The sequence below is a fragment of the Paramisgurnus dabryanus genome, chromosome 1 (assembly GCF_030506205.2).
Source record: "Paramisgurnus dabryanus chromosome 1, PD_genome_1.1, whole genome shotgun sequence".
NCBI classification, from domain to species: domain Eukaryota; kingdom Metazoa; phylum Chordata; class Actinopteri; order Cypriniformes; family Cobitidae; genus Paramisgurnus; species Paramisgurnus dabryanus.
The window spans coordinates 57066794-57092192 of NC_133337.1; the positions used below are offsets into that span (position 1 = coordinate 57066794).

General features: G+C 36.6%; 1 protein-coding gene across 2 annotated transcripts in view; it reads left to right on the forward strand.

Moving 5' to 3' along the window:
- Nucleotides 1-24528, forward strand: part of arhgap17a (Rho GTPase activating protein 17a) — a 43615-nt gene extending 19087 nt beyond the window's left edge. Inside the window, exons 7-20 of one of the 2 annotated variants that reach the window (XM_065242506.2) lie at nucleotides 3072-3189; nucleotides 6492-6560; nucleotides 6687-6768; nucleotides 11962-12089; nucleotides 13990-14101; nucleotides 14184-14265; nucleotides 14351-14431; nucleotides 14541-14654; nucleotides 14735-14826; nucleotides 14929-15085; nucleotides 19063-19326; nucleotides 19749-19876; nucleotides 19960-20505; nucleotides 22989-24528. In XM_065242506.2, coding sequence (XP_065098578.1) covers nucleotides 3072-3189; nucleotides 6492-6560; nucleotides 6687-6768; nucleotides 11962-12089; nucleotides 13990-14101; nucleotides 14184-14265; nucleotides 14351-14431; nucleotides 14541-14654; nucleotides 14735-14826; nucleotides 14929-15085; nucleotides 19063-19326; nucleotides 19749-19876; nucleotides 19960-20505; nucleotides 22989-23104 — 2089 coding nt within the window. In that variant the 3' untranslated portion in view covers nucleotides 23105-24528. The remainder of the gene's footprint in view (nucleotides 1-3071; nucleotides 3190-6491; nucleotides 6561-6686; nucleotides 6769-11961; nucleotides 12090-13989; nucleotides 14102-14183; nucleotides 14266-14350; nucleotides 14432-14540; nucleotides 14655-14734; nucleotides 14827-14928; nucleotides 15086-19062; nucleotides 19327-19748; nucleotides 19877-19959; nucleotides 20506-22988) is intronic. The other variant, XM_065242507.2, reaches the window with a different exon arrangement.
- Nucleotides 24529-25399: the final 871 nt, after the last annotated feature.

The following is a 25399-nucleotide window of genomic DNA, read 5'->3' on the forward strand; positions in this document are numbered from 1 at the left end:
TTGTAGAACAACTTAGAATTTGAATTATACTAAACATTAAGGGGTGGTTTTCTGGACAGGTATTAACTTAAGCCAGGACTAGGCCTTAGTTAAATAAGGAAATATAACTAGTTTTAACAAACATGTCTTACTAAAAACATTATTTGTGTATCTTGAAGCAAATCAAAGGGCACTGATTTATTTTAAGATATGCCAGTGCAAGTTGTTTTCAGTTTGGACAGCTCTTACATTTATTTTAGTCTAGGACTAGTCTAATCCCTGTCCGGTAAAAAACGCCCCTAAATTATGCAACGTAAAGCTGTTGGTTAGTAGCCCTAATTTTCTGTGGTTTAATAACACCGAATTTATGATAAATTAATCTAAAATACATATCAAATGGCACCATTGCATACACCCCCCCAGTTTTTTGAGAACCACTGATATACCAGCCTGATCTCACAAATTTCATAATTTGAATTAGGGATGCTTAACGATTAATCGTTAGCAGAATAAAAGTTTTTGTTTACATCATATATGTGTGTGAACTGTGTATAATAAATTTGTATAAATAAATGTACACAAATGCATGTATATGTTTTAGAAGTGTTTACATGTGTATATACATTTGTATATTTATGTATAATTTATATTATATATAAATGTAAATACTTAATATATTACTTATATGTTAATACTATATACATTTTTTTTCTTAAAATTATACATGAATGTGTTCATATTTATATATATATATACATATTTATAATACACAGTTTACACAGATATGTGATGTTAACAAAAACTTTTATTCTGCTAACGATTAATCGCGATTAATTGTTTAACATCCCTAACTTGAATGAATGCTCTTAAAGTTCACCCAAAAATAAAAATAATGTCATTAATGACTCACCTTCATGTCGTTCCGAACTCATAAGACCTTTGTTCATCTTTGGAAACACAGTTTAAGATGTTTTAGATTTAGTCCTAGATAGGGGTGTAACGATTAACCGTGCAAATGCGCGTTTTCTCAATGAATGAATTTGAATGAATTACGGTGAAATCCAGGCACATCCGAACGCCAGGGGGCGCTCCCGTGCAGAAACTCCATTTGTGCCACAGAAGAAGTAGCATTAGGAATGCTATTCCAGAAAATGTCTACAGGAATATTTATATCACTGTTCTTCCAATTGTTTCAGGTATTTTCATGATAATAAAGAATAATTTAAATGATTTTGCTTAACGAGTGTTGCTTTTTTAAATGCACGTTATAAACGACGCCGACTCGATATGATTTCAATAAGTACTTCCTACTGACCAAATGCCGTAGTACACGCACAAGCTGTGTATGAAACAAAGAATCGCAGCCTTGCGATTCAGAATCGATTTCAGACAGGCATTTTTAATGGGACACACGGTTGAATCGTTACATCCCTAGTCCTAGAGCTTTCTGACCCTCCATTAAAAATCTATGTACGGTATATGACGCTGCTTACGTACAACGCTGCTGATGTGTTATCTGGTGTGCATCAGGTTTTTATTTTGCACCCGAGCTTCATTTGCAGTCTGAGGGAGACGCACGCTGTAAGTTTGAAAAAAAAAAATCTTTGCAAACATGTCTGAGGATAACACGCAGCAGCGTCACTGTGCACACGCATTCGCAACAGACATGGGAGAGAAGGCAATGTTGAATAAAGACAATGCTGTCTTTTTTTTTTGGACCAAAGTGTATTTTCGATGCCTCAACAAATTCTAACTGACCCACTGATGTCACATGGACTACTTTGTTTATGTTTTTATTACCTTTCTGGAAATGGACAGTATACCATATACATACATTTTCAATGGAGGGTCAGAAAGCTCTCTGACTAAATCTAAAACATCTTAAACTGTGTTTCCGAAGATGAACGGAGGTCTTGCAGGTTTGGAACGGTTTTGGGTGAACTATCCCTTCAATTCTGCTGGGTTCTTTTTAACCCATAAATATTGGACAAAATTCATATTGGGTTATAAATACACCTATGCTGGGTTTAACCATGCTGGTTTTAACCATGAGTTAAAACAACCCAGCATTGCGTTAAAACAACCCAGCATTGCATTGAAACAACCCAGCATAGGTTTATTTAATAACCCAACATGTGTTCTGTCCAATATTTACCCAGCATTGGGTTAAAAATAACTCAGTTGAATTTAGAGTGCAGAAATGTACAATTATCATAAAAACAATAACGAGACCCCCGCCCCTAACTCTAACGTCACAGGGGCCAAAGGAAATCATACAAAAATGTACGAATGTGGTTGTAAGAATTAATATGAATTAGTCATGAGATAGCATTGGACTTACAGTCATATATTTTTTTAAGTTAAAGAATTATTAAACATATACAGGGTTCCCACGGGTCCTTGAAATCCTTGAAAGTTTGTGAATCTGGGGGTAAACATTCAAGGCCCTGGGAAGTTTTTGAAAATATACATGCATAGATACAGGTCATTGAAGTGCTTGAATCTATTTTATGCAAGAAGTTTTCTGGAAAAAATAAATTTTCCGTCTCCCTTGCCATACTTCCTGCGTCCCTGTAACGCCGACTTTGGCAATATTTCAGATAGCAATATACTTCCTGACTCCCGCGTCACCCTGTCTTTGTCGTTAAGCCTCACTATTGGTTGAATTTGATATACACATTCAGACGCACTTACCCCTGTAGGCGTCCCCAAAGTGTTACTGCAGTGACGCAGCGGAAGTTCCCTCGAAAGGGAACCGTAATCTTAAATGTATCTTAAACGGTAACTCGATGTAACCTTTCTCTCACTTGAAATGTGTCCCCACATTTAGTCCTTGAATTTGAGAGTATTGGACCTAGAAAGTCCTTGAAAGGTTCTTGAATTTGAAGTTAACTAAGGTGTGGGAACCCTGCATATAGCCAAACTCCCGCTTCTTATACTTCACATTGTGTTTTTGAATAATTTATATTATTTCTTTAGAAAGATTGTTTTTTAGATAAAACCAATGTGAACCCACTGTGACACACTGAAGGCCCCTGCATTACACCATAAGACTAGTTTATAAGTTTAACAATTGAAACTTTTCTCTCCAGGTGGTTGCAGGCGACCAAGTCGATAATCTCAGGAACAAACACACACGCACTGACAGCCAAAGCAGACTTGCTTAAAGAAGAGGTTGATGAGGCAATGAACAAAATGGAGCTGTGTAAGGTAATGTCTACTGTGTGTGAGGTAATGTTCTTTAACTGCTGTCCTTAAGTTCCTTAGTTATAGATTTTGCAACCAGCATATAGGTGTATAATGTCCAATCATGTTTAGACTATTCTGAAAAACATCAAGTAAATTAAAGTGATAGATTACCTAAAAATTTCTATTCAGTCATTGTGTACTCTGGTTTTTTAAAGCTGCATAACGGGGTTTTTTTTGTTGACGTGATTTGATGTTTTCACTTTTATCCACACCAGCGTTTCACAAACTGGGGTTTACAAACCCCTGGTGGTTCGCGGGGAAATTGCAGGGGGCTTGTGAGTTGAAAAAATTAATTACAGTTAAATCACAAAATGAAAATAAATAATAATAAATAAATAAAACACTTAATAAAAACAAAAACATACGTTTTATTTGTTTAATCTGAAATTAATGTGACTCAGCACTACAATATATCAGAAAACAGATACGTTTTATGTATCAATAAAAGAAAATGACCAGATGAAGGTCTAATAACAGGGAATAATAAGATAAACTCTGTAAAACACTACTAATAAAAATAAACATATGAAAAATATATGTTTTTGAAGTTAAACATGCAAATGTGCCATTAAATTATTGTAATATTTACTTAAAATCTCAGGGGATACTTCAAGAAAAATAATTGTTAAATGCTTTATTCTGATTGACTGAGAAATGTTCCATGGGTGTTCATTATTTTTCTATAAACTTGTCAAATGTCTTGAAAGAAGGCACCAAAGCAATGTTTGTGGTAATGGTGGTATAAGAGTATAATTGAGTCCGGTCCTTTGAATTATTTGAAAATAATGCACATCGACAGTGTTTCCCGCAGAAAATGTGTTAGTTAAGGTGGTAGGGTTGGGCAGGTGGGTGGGGGCCGAGGGCGTGGCTATCAAAGGGGCGGGGCGTATGCGTTATGATGAAAATGTAAATATTTTAATAAAATAAATAAATAAAATATTTATTTTTAAAACACTCAAATAAAACTTAATTTTGAAGAAACTATGACAAAAAATGAACACATACTAGATTATTAATGAATTAAATGTTTTTACCTTTAAAGAGTAACTAAACCCTAAACCAACTTTTTTTAGTTAATGATCTGTAAGAATGATGCTTTATTAGTGCTGTTCATTGATTTTAGTAAGTTTTTTGACATTTGGATATAAAGTGTTTCAATACTACAATATATGGTGTAAAAACGTCTGAGTGCTGCCCTCTTCAGGTTGAACGGTGGCTACTGCAGTTGAATTTTCCTATTGGATGTTGAGTCCAAGAAATAACTCGTGACGTAAGCAGGTTCGAGCTCACCACGCCCTTGTTACGATCTCACCACACACTTAGTTCGTCCCCTCTATCTCCGTTGGGATCTGCCCACTTTTCTTGCATTTTTCAAATATTGCAGTGGGTGGAGTCAGGCTCTGATCAGGGGTTTAGTTACACTTTAACGGGAATGAAGTGAAACTAAAGGGTTAATAAACACAAACTAAAGCAGATGTTGTAGAACGTCTGGCGAATGATGATAGATGGCACAAAAACTGTAAAAACTGATTATTTCCCACTATTAATTACATTATCTTAAAGGAGTGTAACTACTGTAGCATTTAAATAATGCACATAAATAAAGTGACCAAGAGCGCTCAACAATTATATCAGTAACACTTTATTTTACGGTGTCTTTGTTACACATGTTACATGTAATTATTATAGTAATAACAGTTAATTATGCATAATGCAACTAATCCTAAACCAAACCCTAATCCTAACCCCAACCCAACAGTAAGTACATGTTGTTGATGATTATTACTTAGTACTTAAATATATAATTACAATGTAACAGTGACGCCTTAAAATAAAGTGTAACCATTATATCTAATCAATAGGCACGTGAAACCCTAGCAGGTTGCTCAAACAACAAAATCACCAGCTAGCTAACTTTAAAATTGCAAGAACTATGGACTAATACAATAACAGGCTGGTTTAAATAACCCCAAACATAAGTCACTTACAGTTCTCACGGACACTCGTTTTATCAACTTGCTATCCTCCAGAGATGACGGACCACGTCTTATCTCATTTCGGGCGTGTGGTGCGCGTGCACGCTCGCGGTGTGAAGCATGTCCGCGCTATTCTCCGAGATGTTTTATCAACTGGCTAATTATCCTCCAAACAGTGATGGTCCGTACCACGTCTTTCTCATTTCGGCTGTGTGACGCGCGTCCCCGCTCGCGGTGTGATGCGCGTACACGCTATTCTCCGAGATGCACTTGACAGCTTTTTGTGCAGCGAATTATTATAATTTTTTTTGGACGACCTAGTTAAGGCGGTAGGGTTTCCATGCTTAAGCGGGCCGCCTTAACTGAAATATGCTGCGGGAAACCCTGCACCCATGGTGTAACTGCACACCGCGAAGGGTGTGTATTATTTTCTTATAATTCAACAGCAATTATTTTTTACAAAATGCACACCCAGGGTGGTAATGCGGCACAACGCGAAGCAGAGTTAGGGGCCGATCACACCAAACACGTTTATGGGACTTGCAGGCGCTTTTTTTAAACAATTTTCTATGGGCAGTGAGTGTTATGCATGCCGAACGCCTTGAGTTTTTTGCCGCCTGCCTCGCGTTTTTGAAGGAGCAATGAGAACGGAGCAATGAGAGCATTTAAAATGCGCTTGGTGTGTCAATAATGACTGATTTTTAATCTTTGTGTGTGAACTGTCCCTTTTAAAGCTTAAAAAAATCGTCAAAATCTGTACAATTTAAAGGCTAAGACCAGACATCAATCTGCTTATTGCGAAGTTCATTAGACATTCTCCAGTGAAAGTTGTTCTGTTGGCAGAACTAAAGCTTACAAGGCTTTCAGTAAATCCTGTAAAGACTTAAATTTGATTCAAAACAGAGCAGTCAAGAAGAAACCCAGCTTGCACAGCAGAACCATTCAGCTGCTAGTCAGGCAGATGATAAGTGATTCATGATACACTGGTTGTCAAAGCAGACAAAATTTGACCTATTATAACGTTTAAATGATTGTTGAGAAGAAATTAGAGAGATTTTAGAAAGTGTTTGAACCCTCGTTACCCACTACAGTATCAATACTATGTGTGTGTGTTCCTGTAGCTTAACTGGTAGTGCATGGTTCCAACCCCAAGAGAATGTATACATTAATTAAATGCATCGCTTGAATACATTGTACATTGAAAACAGCTTAGATCTACAGCCACAATTCAATGATCAAACCCACAGTTTTGCATCAATATGAACCAAATATGTGGTTTCCTTTCAGGATCAGCTATCAGCAGACATGTACAATTTCTTCTCAAAGGAGGCAGACTATGCCCGCTATTATGTAATGGTGAGAAAATTTTGTCTTGTATGTGTTCAATAACTCAGACAGTTGCTATGTTTATTCTTGTTCATTTCCTTGTTTGTTCTACCTATTGTTATGTGTCCCCTAACTAAATGTGTGTTCTGTTCTCAGTTATTAGAGGCACAAGCGGATTACCATCGAAAATCTCTCACCTTGCTAGAGAGCGTCCTGCCAGCCATTCAAGCTCAACAAGGTGACGGCTCAGTTTTATTGCTGTGTAATTGAAATGACTATGAATGAAACCTGCGGTAGGGGACTTTATGAACACTGTCACTGTTGGTGACTGACATGCTTTCAAAGGACAAACCAAAACGGCAGAGATTTGCTTTTACTCTATGTATTAACCTTTTTCACACCAGTACAAAAAAAGGGATAGTTCAACCAAAAATGAAAATTCTGTCATTTATTCACCCTATTCAAGTTGTTTCATACCCGTGTTAATTTCTTTGTTCTGCTGAACACAAATTAAGATATTTTAAAAGAATGGGTCTCATTCACTAATACGGACATTTTAACTTACAAATCATGATTCAACAAAATCTATCATACTAACATTTATTTTAAATGCATGCAAAAACATAAGAACAACTTAGGCCACACTTACGCAATAATAATGAACAAGGAAAAACATATATAGACCAATTTAGAGTAGACGTCACAGTTACGTCACTGCAAGCTGCGCTTGCAATGCGGTTGCAGAAAAACAGTGGAAATGAATTAGACACGAGTGAAAAGAGCAAGATAACTCACTGGAAAATGTCCGGTTGTGCTGTTAAGTGTCAGAATAAGAATGCCAAAAAAGATGGATTTCATTTTTATAGAATACCATCATCAAAGACATCATTTGAAGATAAACGTAGGTGTTTATGATTACATTAAGCCCTTAAACGGACAGAATGGAGCGAGGAAATCATCTGGAAATCTTTTAACAATTAGAATAGAAAATAAGTAGAGAAGATGTCCGGTGTTCTGTCGAAGTCTGTTCCCTCCATGTGTTTCTTATAGCGTTTTTATCATGTTACAATTATAATTTATTAAGGAAGAAATAATAAAAAACAGGAAAATTATTAAATATTTAATAAACGCTATTATATATAATACATGATAGTATTGCTTTTACATGTACTTTAGCGAAAATATTTGATTTAGCAAAAAAGAACAATACATATACATTACAAACATGCATATCAGTAGCCAAGCCATTTTAACTTTTGATCTATCTAAAAAAATAAACGTAATGTGATTAAAACGCTATAAGAAACATTGCACTAAAGGGAAACATAAAGGAATCAGACTTCGACAGAACACCGGATCCATAAAAATCACGGTTTAATGCTAAAACACTTCACAACCCTACTGCGGAAGAGTCACTTTCTGCAACCAGTTTGGCTCCGCCCACAAAAAACGTCATCTCTGTTTGCAAACACGAAATTGGTCTATACACTGCAAAAAATGACTTTCTTACTTAGTATTTTTGGCTTGTTTTCAGTAAAAATATCAAAAAATTCTTAAATTAAGATGTATTTTCTTGATGAGCAAAATTACCTACACTCTAAAAAACAAACGGTGCTATATAGCACCAAAACAGTTGCTTTGGATCGTAACGATAGAAGAACCATTTTTAGTGCCATATAGCACCGGTGAAGAACCAGTGAAGCACCAGTGACGCACCTGTGTAGAACCATATAGTGCTATGTAGAACCATATGTGGTGCTATATGGCCCCTATATGGTTCTACACTGGTGCTTCACTGGTGCTTCACTGGTGCTTCACTGGTGCTTCACTGGTTCTTCACCGGTGCTATATGGCACTAAAATGGTTCTTCTATCGTTACGATCCAAAGCAATTGTTTTGGTGCTATATAGCACCGTTTGTTTTTTTAGAGTGTAGAAAAAATAAGTCTAGTTTTTAGACAAAAAATATACAATTTAAGTGAATTTGTGCTTAATACAAGCAAAAAAAACTGCCAATGGAATAAGAAACATTTTCTTGAATTAAGTGTTTATGAAAAAAGTAAACGTATTTCAAGAATTTTTTTCTTATTCCATTGGCAGAATTTTTTGCTTGTTTAAGCACTAAATGTTCATGATTATTGTGCATGTGTGGTCAAAGTTTAAGAAGAAATTTTACTATGAAAGTTTTTTAAAATGATGATTTGTAATTTAAAACGTCCGTACGCACATTTTACGATCAAATTAGTGTGTACGCATTCTTAGTGAATGACCCAATGTTTGTAAGCAGATCTGGGCCATCATTGACTTCTATAATAGGACAAATTATACTAGTGAATGGTGCCCCATATCTGTTTGGTTATTATATATTTTTTCAAAATATCTTTATTTGTGTTTAGCAGAACAAAAAAATGTATAAAGGCTGAGTTGGTTACTAACTGCCAGAATTTTCATTTTTGTGTGAACTATCCCTTTAAGTCCACTTAATTGGTTTCACTTTAGTTTGTGCTCATAAATTCAGCTCTTAAGCACACTAAATTGTTGTTTTGATGTTTTCCTGGGAGCACACGTGAGTCCAAGTCACTTGTTTTCCCAGCATATGGCCCTTGAGTAATATTTCTCACATCTCACCCACTTGGTTCTTTAGCTACTCTGAAAGGTAGAGAACATTCAGACCACATGAAATAGAGAACACGACACTTAGGCTATTTGGAAAGCTGATGAGTCATAGACAAATGCTGCATTCTACTTTTTTAAATATTTCTTTCCATTTCTATTTGCCGGTGAGACTCACAGAATAGGGCTGCAGGATATATTGAAATATCACAAATGTGCATATTAGGGTTGCACAATTATATTGGAGTCATCAAAACATTGCAATAAGCATATTTTGCAGGAACTGAATCATTTTAATACTTTCAAAAGTATTAAAGTTATGTATAGTCAAAGTTTTAGGTCAGTACAACAGCAGAATATCAGTGATCAGGAAAAATGTGAAATGTATGTATAAATTTTCAGTTTTAAAATTTATTTTAATATAGTTCAAATTGATTTTTTACCAACTTAAAGCATTATCGCATACCACATAATTTAGCAAGCTACCACATAACGCAACAGTTTTCTTCAATACCGTGAAGTTCTAGCGCATATTGCAACGGTTTACAATGACTGAATGATTGTAATACTTCAAAAAGTTGTATGCACATAGCATAGAAGCTGGCGAGACTAAAAGAGTGATGCTTCCTTGGTACAGAAACAATATGAAACTTACATTTATCTATTTTTATTTCAAGTATGCAAATTAAATTTACTAAACTCTTATCAACAAGCCACCATCTACCATTATGCTTTTTGTTTATGCTATCATATTTATATATTAAAACCAAGTCACATTAAATAAGTAAGCTATTACTGAGATACGTGGCCATTAAAAATATTCAGTTTAGGTGCTGATTTCCAAGTGGTTGTTGTTTACGCTTCTATTCTTTAATCTAAAGTATTCTGTCTAATTTGTACACCCAGGGTTTAAATTGGTCCGGGGCCGTCTGGGGCTAAGCCCCGACACATAGGCTGAAGGTCTCGCTCTGCTCTTGCCAGTGTACCTGCTGCGCTTATGCGTTTGCGCTCGCTGCGCTGGTGCGTGTGCCCTGACGCGAAGGGAATAATGCGTTTCCATTCATTATGGGACATACTCACCAACGCAAGTTCAACGATTTGCACGAGCAGATTACATACAAAGTCAATGCAAAGACCAACCAGGCTGGTCCTCGCACGGGGCGATGCAAATGACGCGAATTGGGCCGCGCAATTTGCATCCATTTAAAATTCAGACGTTCTTTTTAAAATATTTGGGGTCAAACTCTGGCACAGCTTTAAACCTGAAATTTATCAAATCCTATCAGAGGTCCAGAATGTCATTGAAACACACCAGTGGCTTTGCTGTCATCAGTATTAAACATGTATCTGGCTGCGTTTACATTTTGCATTAACATGCGATCTCGGTGATCCGTTCACGCAGATCCGATCATCCGTATATCAGGACACGGCGCGTTTACATTTGTCACATAAATGTGGCTTCTGTATCTGGATGTGTGATCGGATCCCGTTCAGCGAGACGCGCGCTGGGTGGATAGCTGTCAATCACAGATGACTACAGCTGTCTTTCGCCAAATGATTTAGGGTTGTCGCGGTAACCGCAATCCCGTATTGTACAGTGTTACTGATAAGCAAACAGCAGAGAATAACTAGCAAACCCAAAAACCGTGATGTTCACATTTTAAGCTTTATTTTTTTTTTAGCTTTAAAGGCTTTATCTTTGTTTATCTGCAACGTCCGCGCCAGGATGCACGTTTCAGTTACCTGAACTTGACTTTCACCCGCATGCTTTTCATCAACAACAAAATCCGTGTGAAACATGACCTTCCCGACTTTTTAGTCTGCCTGAATTCATACGTTTTTGATTTATGATTTACGAATATGATTGAACTAAAACAGCTAACAATTTCCTGTTCATGTCTACCTCTATAGTGTGTATAGTAATGTAATTTACAAACACATTTATAAGTAACTTACTTTGTATAAAACCAACATTGAATAAATGTATTTGGTTAATGTTATTATGGTTTGTAAGTGTTTTCAAGTAACTTAAATGTGTTAAATGAGATAGAAACTGCTGACTGACCAGAAAGAAGCGCAACATTCACGTTAATATGTCGCCATGGAAACTCAAACATTATAACGATTTATTCAATTCTGCCATTAAATTTTAAATCCCTCCATAAATAGTGGAAACATGTTAAACATATGCCTGAATAAGTTAAATACAGTCAACAGTGTTAACATGCTTTTGTATATCGATTTATTTCAAGATACGTTTAAGCTAGCTAGCATTTCTCAACAAATATAAATTTGTGCGTCTCTCACCTGCGCTCCATGACATAACGTCCTTTATTTTTGACAGCTGTCAGTGAGATGAGATGATAGTGGGCGGGGTTTTGTGTGACGTTGGCCTGCAAATGCAGATACGATGGCTGGATTGCGTTTACATTACAATGAGATCCGATCACAAAGCGTCCTCGACTACCTCTGCATCAGGACACACAGATCGGATAACATTCCGATCACAGACGCGTTTACACTTGTCTTTTCAATGTGTATGTGGACAACATCCGGATACAGGTCGCATGTTAATGCCAAGTGTAAACGCAGCCCATGTAACCCCTCGAAATACCCCTCCCCGCAGAGCCCCCCCACATAACAAATCCCAATTTAACCCCTGTGTACACCTGTTGCAAACCTGTTAGTTGGACATTGTTACATGACACATGTCTATGGATTAACAGGGTAAACAGTCAATCTGAGTGTTGTGGGTCTATTTTATCCCTTTGAATGTACATTATCTTGCATATTGAGAGTAACATTTGTCTTCTTAACAGATTCATGGGCTGAGAAGCCAGCATTTGGAACAGCTTTGGATGAGCACCTAAAACGCAGTGGCAGAGAGATAGCGCTCCCATTGGAGGCCTGTGTCATGATGTTACTGGAGACTGGAATGAAAGAGGAGGTATGGCAGGACCGCTACAGTGTTCACCATGCACATCAAACATTGCATTATGGATCTATAACAGAAACCCTTTCCTATTCATTCAAAACATAGGTTTGTTAAATCACAAAGCAACTACCGTTCAAGTTCTCTCAGCGTCCAATTGTGTTGGCAAATCTCTGCACTGTAAAAACAAGTTGGTTATCCAGTACTATGCAAAAGTCTTAAGCCACCATCACCAGCTTTGTTGTTTTAGCAAAGTTTTAATGTCCATCCATATTTATTTTTCACTCTTTTTATTAAGATACAAACAATAAATGAAGGAAACCAGAATCAGTATGCATAATGAATGGTTTGTCTAAAACCTGCATGAAAAATAGTCAATATTTTTTAGTTTGCATCGGATAGACATTTTTCAAAACAATTTTTAGAACTAAATGTCTTCTTCAGGCATCAGTCAGTATTAAGTGTGACCTCTCTTGGCACTAAACACATCTTGAGCTTTTTTGAGGAGACTGAAGTCCTGAAGTCATTCGATTAGAATTAGAAAATAGGATTTAATAAATAAAATATCTAATAAAAATACTAAAAAAGAATTATATATGATCACTATACAATTACAAAAACAACAAATCTAATGCATGGTGCCCTAAGACTTTTTCACAGTACTGTACTAAATAAAGTAAAATACCCGGTTGCCCTAAAATTTTGAATGAATTCAACTTAAAAATATGAGTTGACAAAATTTTTGTTGTGTTAACTAATATTTTTAATTTGAATTAAATTTTTAAGGCAACCAGGTAACTTACTTTTTTGAGTTAAAACGACAAATCTTTTTTCCAGTGTAAAATTCTATGAAATGTGAAATCGTCTACTACCATATTATAAAGCAAGCGAAAACCAGTACACATAATGAATGGTATGTCTAAAACCTTCATGGAAAACAGTCAATATTTTTTATTATGCATCAGATGGACATTTTTCGAACCCATAAGGCCTAAATACTAAATAACCATATTCATGTGTCATAGGTTGGCAAACATGACAATGAAAACTACATGACAGATGTAGCATGTCTGTAATGCATTCATAATGCACCAACAACACATACTACATTTAAACGATTGTAAGTAGGTATTTCAGTATGTATTGTCACAGTCTGCCATTTCTGATGCATTCTGTGCATCCTAAAAGTATCTTAAAGGGGACAAAGAATAAAAAACCATTTTTACCTTGTCTTTGTTGAATAATGGTAGTCTACCCGCATTCATGAACATACAAAAAGTGCTAGACATGCTAAACATCCCAGTCTCATAGAAATTCCTCTTTTAGAAATGTCAGCCAGAAAATGCCCCAATCTGAAAAACTGATGCTTATGACATCACAGGCATCTCACTGCCCCTCCACTTTAAAATAATTGGCTACTTTTTTGAGTGTCAGCAGAGTCAGCCAATCAGTAATGAGATTGCAAGTTAAGCCAGTAGGGGGAGCCAAATAGGTGCAAAATCCTCCACCCTAATAGAGCTATCTGAGAGAGGTTTTTAGGAAGCTTCTAAGGCCTTACAGACCCAAACAAAAAAAATTTGTCTACATGTCACATCACAGAACAAGGATAAATACCCTGTTCAATCATTATATGTCACCTTTAATACTTTTAACATATCAAAAACATTATTAGTTGCAGAAACGTAGGTTGTGGTGGGAAAGTTGCTTTGTAATTTCTGTATGAATGTACATGTTATTTTTACACAATAAATTTAGTTCAAGAAACTAACACACTTTATCCATCTGTAGCTAAGGTAAATAAATAAAATCTATACATTAAAGGGCTTTTAAAGTAGGAAATTTAATAATGAAAAGACTTTAATGATCTTCACATGCCTGTTCTCATTGTTTTACCTCATTTCTCTGTGTTTTGCAGGGTCTTTTTCGAATAGCAGCAGGAGCCTCGAAACTGAAGAAGCTGAAGGCAGCACTGGACTGCTCCACCTCACAGCTAGAGGAGTTTTACTCTGATCCACACGCTGTTGCTGGTATAGTCCGTTTTATGTGTAGGAGTAATATTTCATGTCATTTACACCCTCCTAATTTGAAAATAATCTTTCTGGCTTTCAGGGGCATTAAAGTCGTATCTTCGAGAATTACCTGAACCTTTAATGACCTACCAACTGTATGATGAGTGGACACAGGCATCCAAGTAAGCAATTTTGCAGTTTTCGTAATAAAAGTTTTATAACAATTTTATTTTTGAGTTGTTAATTCTGTGCTTTTGCTTTGTCAAGCATTCCTGACCCAGACAAACGGTTGCAAGCTTTGTGGGTCACCTGTGACCAGTTACCAAAAAACAACAAGGCAAACTTCAGGTGAGTTTCAGATCTAAACACCTGAATTGTACAAAAAGCTTAACTTTCACTACTACAACAACAAGGGCTGAAGAATATATTTTTTTGAATAATTTGTTGTATTTTACAGATACCTGGTTAAGTTTCTTGCCAAGCTTGCACAGGAGAGCGACGTAAACAAAATGACCCCCAGTAATATTGCCATTGTCCTTGGACCCAATCTACTGTGGGCCAAAACTGAGGGGTAAGAGTGTTCATCTGAGCTCTTCAAACCAATAATTTAAATTTTTTTGGCTGTGTAAAATCTCTTCTCTGTACCCATAGGAGCCTAGCCGAAATGGCTGCTGCAACCTCTGTTCATGTGGTGACTATAATTGAACCCATCATTCAACATGCAGACTGGTTTTTCCCTGAGGGTAGGGGTGTAATGCATCCAGTTTTTCTCAGTGCAAATTTGTGCAATGAGGTTCAAGGTTATCCAGCCGGTTTTGATTTTCTTAACTTTGTTTTTCCTTCAGATGTGGATTTTAACGTATCTGGTATGTTTTCAATGCCTACACCCCTACCTAACAATGTCAACCACCTGACCCCACCTGATTATGACTCGGGCACTATTGAGAGGAAGAGACCTGGTAGTATGGTGGGCCCTGATGGTGAATTACCTCGAAAAGACAGGTATTTACTCTGATATGTTATTTTAAATAAAATCTTAAAAGAGGTTTAAAACTTAAATCTAGTCACTCAGGGGCTGTATACACAACTTTTCAACCAAAAACAGGAAAACATATTATTCATATTGGTCTTAAAAGAGACATTTTTGAAAATAGGTTTTCAAAGTGCAAGTTTTTGAAAACTACGCAGTTATCGTTTTTGTGTAAATTACAAAAATGCAAATCTATGAAAAGGATGACGCCACGCACATGCATACTATTACATGTACATCCTAGAGGCATAGGCGAGAACTTGGCAACCATAACACAGTGGCGGCCTACATGTGTTTGTGCTACTCAGTAGAGTTTATTAACTTCTCCAACAAAAACATATAAAATTTAGTTTTATAGTCCTGTCCTATAACCTTATCGCACTTCCAAACAAAATGTATTAAAGCTTTCGTCATCATGATTGTTTTTATGTATCGTTCTGTAGAAGAATATGTATGTGCACAGATACATTGTGTTGTTTTAAAAAACAACATCGCCAACTACTGGCCTGGCACGCCTACTACAGCTTTGTTTTTGTTGTTTTCGCAGATCTTTCAAAAATGCAAAGGATTTTTTTTTTTTTGTAAAAAATATATTTATTGTGTACATCAGATTTTTCCTTTGCTTCACAAAGATCTACAGTTGATTTAGAATCCATTTAATTAACCATTCACTTATAACAAATGAACATCTCAGCTGTCAAATAGATCAGATTATCCTCACAATTAACCATCTTGGTTATAATTCTGAAAATTTTTCATGCTTTTCTTTTAACCCTGCAATGTATGTGGGTATGGAGAGCCAGATTACTCAAAATGAATTAAGATATTGACATTCTGTAATAATTTTAAGTTTTTTACTTAAACGCTTTTCACAATTTGACATTGTTGCAAAGCAGCTGGTGGAACTATTATTTATGGGGTGGCCAAGGCTACTTTGGAGGGTCCATCAAGTCTCATGACTGCTAATTACTTCACATTACACATTAAATATATTCCTACTGCACTGACTGTATTACTAGCACAGATGTAAACATATTGTAAGGCTGATTTTTAAGTATTTCTCACATCTAATTTACTGTCTGTTAATGAAGCAAAATATCTAATGTTAACTGCAGTCACTTTCATAGAAGTTGGTCGCGAAGTTTCAAATTGCAGAACTCATCACTTGAGTATTTTTGTAAAAAATAATAATTTATTTAAATATAAATATGAAGTCATCTTTTTTTACAAAGTTACAAATGTTAGTCGAACAGGAGCAGTGAGTGATTTTCTCTTCTAATTTTGTTATTTAAAAACAGGTAATGTTTAGGATTATTTAAAGGTAGGGTAACACATTTTGAAAAATGCTAACGGTAGCCGCCTAGCAATGAAATCCCGATCCCACCTTCAAGTCAAATCGCCATCCAAAGTCACGCCTCTTTCCAAACACATGAACACGCACAGATCAGACGGTCACGTCTCATGTCTCATTCACCAGTGAGAAAACTTTGCAGTACAAAGTGAATAACACTTCCAAAATAACCAACATAAACAACTGGTTTACATCAGAATTAGTTTAAGCACACGTTCGATTGTGTAGACGTAGTAACTATATCGTTATGCTAATCCGTAAACGAACACAAATTTCATAAGCAACACAATGTTTCATCAAAGTATAATTTCTGAATCCATCTCAATACAAACATTGCGTACCTACCTCACCAAAATAAACAGTGCAACGACCCTTTCAAACCCTTTGCCTCCTGTATTTGTTTGCATCTCGTGGTAAAGCAGTAAAGTTACCGATGTTAATTTGGGTTTTTGCTCTTGCTGATCCAGGCAGTTTTTGCGGTTGTTGTTATAAAAGATGTCTTTAGTTTTGTTGCTCCTGTGTAGGTTGTCAATTCAGCAGAAAAGTTTGCTGTTCTCAATGTTTACAGACAGGAGATGAGCGCAAGTGAACGCACCGATGACGTATGGTATCTGCGTGGACTCGCTGCGCGGTGGGAATTCAAATTACGCTTACGTATGAGGGACATAAAAGGAAACGTCCGTTCGGACCGAAATCTATGATTTGCTGAACATTTTTTGGTCCTACGCCTTTCACAGATGACATAAATTTTTACAAATACATTTAAACAACTTAACACAGGGATTGCTATCAGGATGTGAGGAGACTTTTAACCAGCATAACTAAAAATGTTTCAAGATCAAATCTGTTACCCTACCTTTAAGACCAATGCAATAAAATGTTAATACATGAGGACAATTATTTACATTGATACTTTGACATATGTTTTGTGTATTTGTCAATTTCAGCCTAAAAGACGCAAACATGAACTCATTTAAGCTCTGTGCATGCGCGCAATCTAAGCTCTGTAGCTTTATGTTTTCAAGTTCAAAGCGGCAGTCAAAATAAACACGTCGATTAACAGGAAGTGAATTATTTTTTGGGGGAGTGAAACTAGCTAATTAAATTGGCCAGTCAGATGTCAGGGGGGTCCAGTGCCACCACGGACACCCCTCTGGCTCCACCACTGTTAGTTATACATACAGTATATATTAGGGTTGTGACAATTAATCGTGCAAATGCGCGTTTTCTCAATGAATGAATTTGAAAGAATTACGGTGAAATGCTGCCACATTCAAAAGCCAGGGGGCACTTTCATGCAGAAACTCCATTTGTGCCACAGAAGAAGTGGCATTACAAACACTATTCCAGGAAATATCTAGAAGCATATTTATATCGCTGTTCTTCAGATTGTTTCAGGTATTTTCATGATAATAGAGAATATTTTGAATGATTGTGTTTGAAGAGTGTTGCTTTTTTAAATACTCGTTTTAAACAAGTCAAACTCATAGTGATTTTGGATTGATAAGGACTTCCTACTGATCACGGAGCCGTAGTACACGCACAAGCTGTGCATGAAACACTGAATCCGAGCCTTACGATTCAGAATCGATTTTTAGACAGGTCTTTTCGATGGGAACGCAATGCATCGATGCACATCCCTAGTATATATACGTATAAAACCGAACCTTATGAATAATAGATGGTATTTTTGGAAAATACATTAAGATTGGCAATATCAGCTGCGAAGCAAAATTGTCTGTAGAGTTGTAATTGGAACGTAATATATTTATAGAGCTTTTAAGCAAATGTGCATATTTAATTTTTCAAAAGATGTACAGTACCATTCAAATCATTATCTTAAAAACTTTAATCTGAAGTTACATGCTTATTTTTTAAATAATTGTGCAACATCATAATCTCTTTCATTAGAAAACTAAAATGTAAAAAGTATATATATTTTTTGAAATGGAAGAGTTCGACTAAATAATGAAGGAAAAGCAGCAAATAGGAGCCCAGAATATATGGGACCTGCTCCAATATTGTTTAAAAACGGCACGTTGATATAACACCAAGAGAACTTTTAACAAATTCTATGCAAAGGGTGGCTACACTGAAGATGATAAAATATTACAGTTTTGGTTTTAATCACAACATAAATCCCATAGTTTCAGCTGAGATGAGTTTTCTATAGTTCTAAAATGTGGAAAAAATGAAAGAATGAGTGTTTAAAACTTTTGAACAGTAGGGTATATTAACAATACTAGTTAATACAATGTCATTAAATATATAATAAAATCATTCAAATTATTTTCAGTCTTTTTCCAGAAACTCTTATCCAAAGCAACTTAGTTCAACTTAGGCAATGCAGTTCTTCAAAGTAGTACCAGAACAGACAAATGAAATGTCTACTTTGCACTTTAAATTAAAGCGTATGCAAAGTGCATGAATGTGACGTAAAACTAATAAATCTTTTTAATGATTTAATTTTAAGTAATTTTGCTTTCCATACTTGTGTACGGGGTTTAACAATAATGACCCTTATCTTTTCTGTGGTGTTCCTCTCCTGGGAATTTTTTTTGGCACTCGTGGTATCTGTGCTGTCTCCTCTTTCTGTAGCTCTGCTAATAAATTAATGGACCACAATCCTCGTAGAGGCTATACAGTACCTAGAAAGCAGCACGCTTCTCCTGCCTACCAACCCCCACTGCCCCCGGTGGAGGCTGCAGGTACTGCAGGGAGTCAGCCTACGGCTGACTTTCTGCTCCAGCAGCCTGCGCAGGCAGGTCTGGGTTTAGAGGGTTGTCAGACTGGGCTGGCTCTGGGGATGGCTGCCCTGGCAGCAGCGCAGCAGCTTCTAGCCCAGCAAACTGAGGAAATCAGGTAAGATGCCTGCGGTGTGTGCTGAACCGGTGCTGTGCATGAATAAACCATCCCTGCATGCACTGTGTAGTAGCCATGGAGAAAAAAATGTCTACCTTTTTCCCAGATGTTTATTACAGTGATTCCTGTAGCAATCCAAATAAAACAATTTTCTCCTATAACAGCTAAAGGAATAATTTACCATATTCCTTTAATATGCAAATAAGACATTTGCTGTCAATTCAAATAAAATTATTGCTTTAATTGCTTAAACTTCTTGACCAGCTGGACACCGTAACGTTGGCTCAACCTAGTTCGGAGCTGGACTACCTGTTTGTTTTTCCAATAGGGAAATGTTCAAGCATTGTTTTCCATTTGGTAACTTCCTCTTTAAATCCATATCCACGGAGTTTGTATTAAAAATGTTGTTTTTCTTTTCTCAGTTCAAAGAGTCGAGACTCTGCGTCCACTCCTCCAGCTCAGCGAAATGGCAGCGGAGGATCCGGACAGCTGAATGTGGGGACTCCTGTTGCTGGATCTACAGGACCCAGTCCTCATATGGCACGCAGAGGTTAATGCACATCTTTAATTTCAGTACAAAAGCGACAAACATCAAAAAGATCGAAGTGTCTAAAATTCTCTTACCATTTATAGGTACAAAGAAGCCCGCCCCAGCTCCACCTAAACCAGCTAACCCACCACCAGGGCAACCAACCAATCAGCCAGCACCCCAAACCTCTACTGGCACCCCTCAGTCCCTTAGCCCCTCCCCTAGACCGCTCTCTAGTCACTCACCAACCAATCTGAGCCCCACACAACCACAGGCCCAGACCAACACAACACCACGTCGTCACTCGAGCAACCAGCCTCCAATTCAGGCACCCAGCCATCCCCCCCCTCAACCTCCCACCCAAGCCACGCCCCCTCTCCAACCCAGGGCTTTTGGCCAGATGACTGGCGAACCAGGAGAGGACGTCTCCCCTCCAAGCACTCCCACTCCTCCAAGCACCCCTCCGCCCATAGCACTCTTTCAGGACAGTCCGGGTCCCTCCGCTCCGCCGGCTTATCAGTCAGGGTCTCTCCCTCGCCCAAGGCCCGTGCCTAAACCACGCAACAGACCCACCGTCCCCCCTCCGCCTCAGCCTCCGGCAACAGGAAATGACAGCAATGGAATTTGCAGCGCTGCCTTCAAATCAATGGGTGAAGCATTTTATTTCCATCGCTTCTGTTTTTTGTGTGTGTGCTTGTGTAACAGCTGGATAAAATCCCACTTTGCAAATATGTGACCCTGTCTGTGAAATCCAGGCTGAAGTCTTGTAATCAAATTATGAGATTAGGATCATCAAAGTTTAAAGTAACATTTAAAAGAAGTTTAGCTGTAGATCTAGTGGAATAACTACTTGTGTAATAATTTACCCAACAATGCCTTAAAGGGATAGTTCACCCAAAAATGAAAAAAAAAAATTCTCATCCACATTTTGCGCGTACAGTACGCATGCACTACTCTGATGATGAAAAATTGCTCCACGTGTATACGTAAAAATGGACCATACTTTGGGCTTTAGCAGTAAACTATGTATATTTTTCTCCATTAAAACTAAGAGGACACTAAAGCACTTTTCACACAGACATTATGAAAAATACAAGGAAAATGCGTCCGGAATTTGTCCGGGATTGTTTGATTTTTGGTTCATTTACACTATTAATGATTTTGATAATGATTTTCTGGAATTTGTGCGTGCATTCACACGCATAACCGTAAAGACTTTTCTGTTATTCTGGTAAATGATCTTGGCTTCAGCGCGGATGGTAACGAGCTCCCTGATCCCTGCTTCAGTCCAGTTTGCCGACATTTCTCGTCATTTAATATTGATCTGCGTTTAAATCCCTGTGTCAAAGAGCAGAATCATAACGTCTGGTTGCGGTGACATGTGTGTCCTTACTACGGCACGTCCCGTATGGCATTGTTTCTGCTTCTTCTTCACACTGAATGCTTTCTGTGTATGTTACGGCAATGTAACTAGGTCCACTTTAACGGTTGCAATCCCAGAACATTTACGGGACGCGTTTGCGTTCACTCAGAAGCCTCTCTGCCAATTTTACAGAAATTTTCTGGGACCAAAGTGCTGTTTGAATTAGGGCTGTCACACTGCAAAAATGACTTTCTTTGTATTTTTGCCTTGATTTCAGTAGAAATATCTAAAAATACTTAAATGAAGATGCTTTTTTGATGACCAAAATGACCTTAGAAAATAAGTCTAGTTTATAGACAAATAATATACAATTTAAGTAAATTTAAACTGAAAACAAGCTAAATTATCTGCCAATGGGGTGAGAAAAAAATCTGAAAATATTTTTTTTTTCTTAAACACTTAATTTAAGCAAAATTTTCTCACCCCATTGGCAGATAATTTTGCTTGTTTAAAGCACAAAATTACTTAAATTGTATAGTTTTTGTCTAAAAACTAAACTTATTTTCTTAGGTCATTTTGCTCATCAAGAAAATACATCTTGATTTAATAATTTTTAGATATTTCTACTGAAAACAAGACAAAAATACTTAGTAAGAAAGTCGTTTTTTGCAGTGCAAAAATCATCGTCTCATCGCGATGATTTCAGCTCACCACAATGATTGCACATCTCTCTAAAAAACACAAGGGGGAGCTGTAGTTTTTGAAAGATATATTCATTAAATAATTACTTTCAAATATGTTTTATGTGTAATAATATTTACTGCCAGGTAAAACTTGCAAAAGATTTAATTTAAATAATCACAACAATGGGGTGGTTTCCCGGACAGGAATAAGACTAGTCCTAGACTAAAATAAAAGTAAGAGTTGTCCAAACTGATAACAACTTGCACTGACATATCTTAAAATACATCAGTGCCCTTTGTTTTGCCTCAAAATGTACAGAAGTAATGTTTTTAGTAAGGCATGTTTGTTAAAAATGGCTGTATTTCCTAATTAAACTAAGGCCTAGTCCTGGCTTAAGCTAATCCCTGTCCGGGAAACCACCCCAATGTGTGAAAGTTATTTCATGAACAAACAAAAACATTTATGAGAATTAAAAGCAATAAAACACACAATTAATCGTAGGGCTGTAATGCGCGTTTTCTCAGTGAATGAATTTGAATGAATTACGGTGAAATCCCGGCACATCCCAAAGCCAGGGGGCGCTCTCGTGCAGTAACTTCCTTTGTGCCACAGAAGAAGTAACATTACAAACGCTATTCCAGGAAATATCTATAGGAATATTTATATCGCTGTTCTTCAAATTGTTTCAGGTATTTTCATGATAATAGAGAATATTTTGAATGATTTTGTTTAACAAGTGTTGCTTTTTTTAAATGCACGTTATAAACGAGTCAGACTCATAATGATTTTAGATTGATAAGGACTTCCTACCGACCAAATGCCGTAGTATACGCACAAGCTGAGCATGAAACACAGAATCCCAGCTTTGCAATTCAGAATCGATTTCAAACAGGCATTTTTAATGGGACACACGGTTGAATTAATCGTCATAAAAGTCACAATTTATTAAGCAATTAACCGTCAGCCAAATTTCATTACCGTGACAGCCCTAGTGTGAATGAGGTTTAAGTCATACAAGGAACAATGATTAGTATGTGGACCCTTTCAAAATCACTGTCTAAAACTTCATAAACCCATGCCTTGCAGATCCTGGGATGACTTTTAAAGCACTGGGTCGTGCCTTCGTTCCTGAAATCGCTGTTGAGAAACCTGTTACCCAACTCAAGGATGCAGATCTGGACACTGAGAGCACCGTTCTTTAAACGGATCGCCTTGAATCTGGCACCTGTTCCCGTAACCAATGGATTGCTTGAAGGGCTGCTCTTCTCACCATTACCAAAGTGTTTATCATCTTGGCTGTACATTTCTAATGCTCTTTGCTTCAGACAATCATCAATCCCATTGGCACCACGGAAACGTGCACCCCCAGGATGTAGCACATCTGTTTTTGATACGGCAGAAATAAAGACTTTGAGGAATGTTAAAGTAAGGGACTGGTATGTACTTTACGGTGAATTTGGTGAAAATGATCAGATTGTTACGAGGTACTTGTAGGTGAGTATTAAGTGGCCTTAGTTAAACAGAGCAAATACTTTAAGCTGTGGAATACACTACGTAAAAAAGCAAAAAAGTGGCTTTTTGTATAACTTGCGACTGCAGGTCTCCGGTCAGCTAGTTTGCATCACATTCCTTAAAGTTGATATCTTTTTTTTATTTGCTAACATTACTGTTTCAGTTTGGATATAAGTTACATGCAATATATCAGTTTAAGGTATAAAAATTCCAAAGGATCATTTTCTGCCCTTTTACAGCTGATGATGTCATGTTTGTCATACCGGGGCATTAATATGACTGGACTGAGATAAAAAGATGTGGTAGTGTACTGCTCCACTATGTTTGATCTGCATATGTGAAAGAAGCATTTTCCTATTGGACATCACATTGCTAAAATGACTCTCAGTTTATGTGATGGAAAAGGTCAGCGCATGTGCTTTAGTGATATTCTGGTATATTAATATTCATATGTTATGGCTTTGTTTGTATGTTTACCAGGCTTTGGCAAGATGGCTTTGTATTCCCCTCCTTTTACCACAGATCTGGTACCAAAGGTGGGGGGGATGTACCACTTGTTCATTTTTCAACTGTACTTTAGCGAAGAGAAGACATAATTGCTTACATTTTTCCTTAAATATTCCCACAATCACGGTTATTGTTTTGTTAAGATTGTAATTTAACCATTTCAAAACAATAACAAGATAAATCCGATCACAACAGCCTACTGATAAATACAACTAGCACTGCTGATATACAATATACTTAATGTTTTTTATCACTCTTTACTGTATATGACAACACTGCTTTAAGTGAACAAAACATATGTTTGCCATGTTCACATTGTTATTGAGAGTCAGTTTCATTTGAGAGGAAAATGTAGGCAATAATGTCTGCTGTAAGCTCTTTTTTTTTTACTTGCCTTACCGTGCTGCCTTACCCAAGTACACTTACCAGGGCTATTTTACAAAGGAGAAAAAAAAGACTTTACACCTATGAAACTAAAATTGTTGATGGTGTATTTGAAGTTCAGAGGTTTCATGCCAGAAGACATTATCTTTAAAAAATTGGAAAATACAAAAATAAAATGCTTGGTATTACTGCTTCAAACTGAATTAAAAAAGTGAAACAGAAACTTGTGGTAGTGTTTAATTTGTTGCTGCTGATTGGGCTTATCTTTGTGATCCATTCCAACAGTATTTGTATAATGTAGAAGTGGCAAAATGTAAATAAAAAAAAATTTATAAATGTGTTATTTGACTGTTGAAGCATCACATTAACTATGAAAGTCTAACCAGTCTGGAAGAGGGCACCTATGGGTCAACATTATCGATTTTTGTTTTATGCTAAGGATATTAAGTAAAGATCATGTTCTGTGAAGATATTTTGGAAAAACCATCATTATCATTAGTAATATGTGTTCCTAAGTATTTCATTTGGACAACTTTAAAGGTGATTTTCTTAATATTTAGATTTTTTGCACCCTCAGATAGATTCCAGATTTTCAAATAGTATATTGTCCTATTCTAACAAGTCATACATCAATGGAATACTTAATCATTCCAAAAATTGACCCTTATGACTGGTTTCGTGGTCCAGCGTCACATATAGTTAGAGATGTGAATTTTCAGAAGTTATATTTTTAAATGGAAATGCATATTTAAAATGGAAGTTTAATAATCGATCACTTTACAAATTGATAAAAATACACCTAAATACATTTTAAAGGGATAGTTCACCCCAATTACCAAACTGTCATTATTTACTCCCCCTCATGTTGTTTGGTCCTCAATGTCTTTTGTTTGTTCTTCAGAACCCAAGCACAGATTTAAAAAGTGTTGTTTTAGGTTTTCTGTTTACTATTGGTGACTACCTCTGTTATGAGCTTCTGAAGAACGCAGAAGTGTTCAACAAATACTTTGCCTCATGCTGTATATAACTCGCACATTAAACAGCTGCTGTATCTTATTAAATACTGTATGTGACCCTGGACCACAAAATCAGTC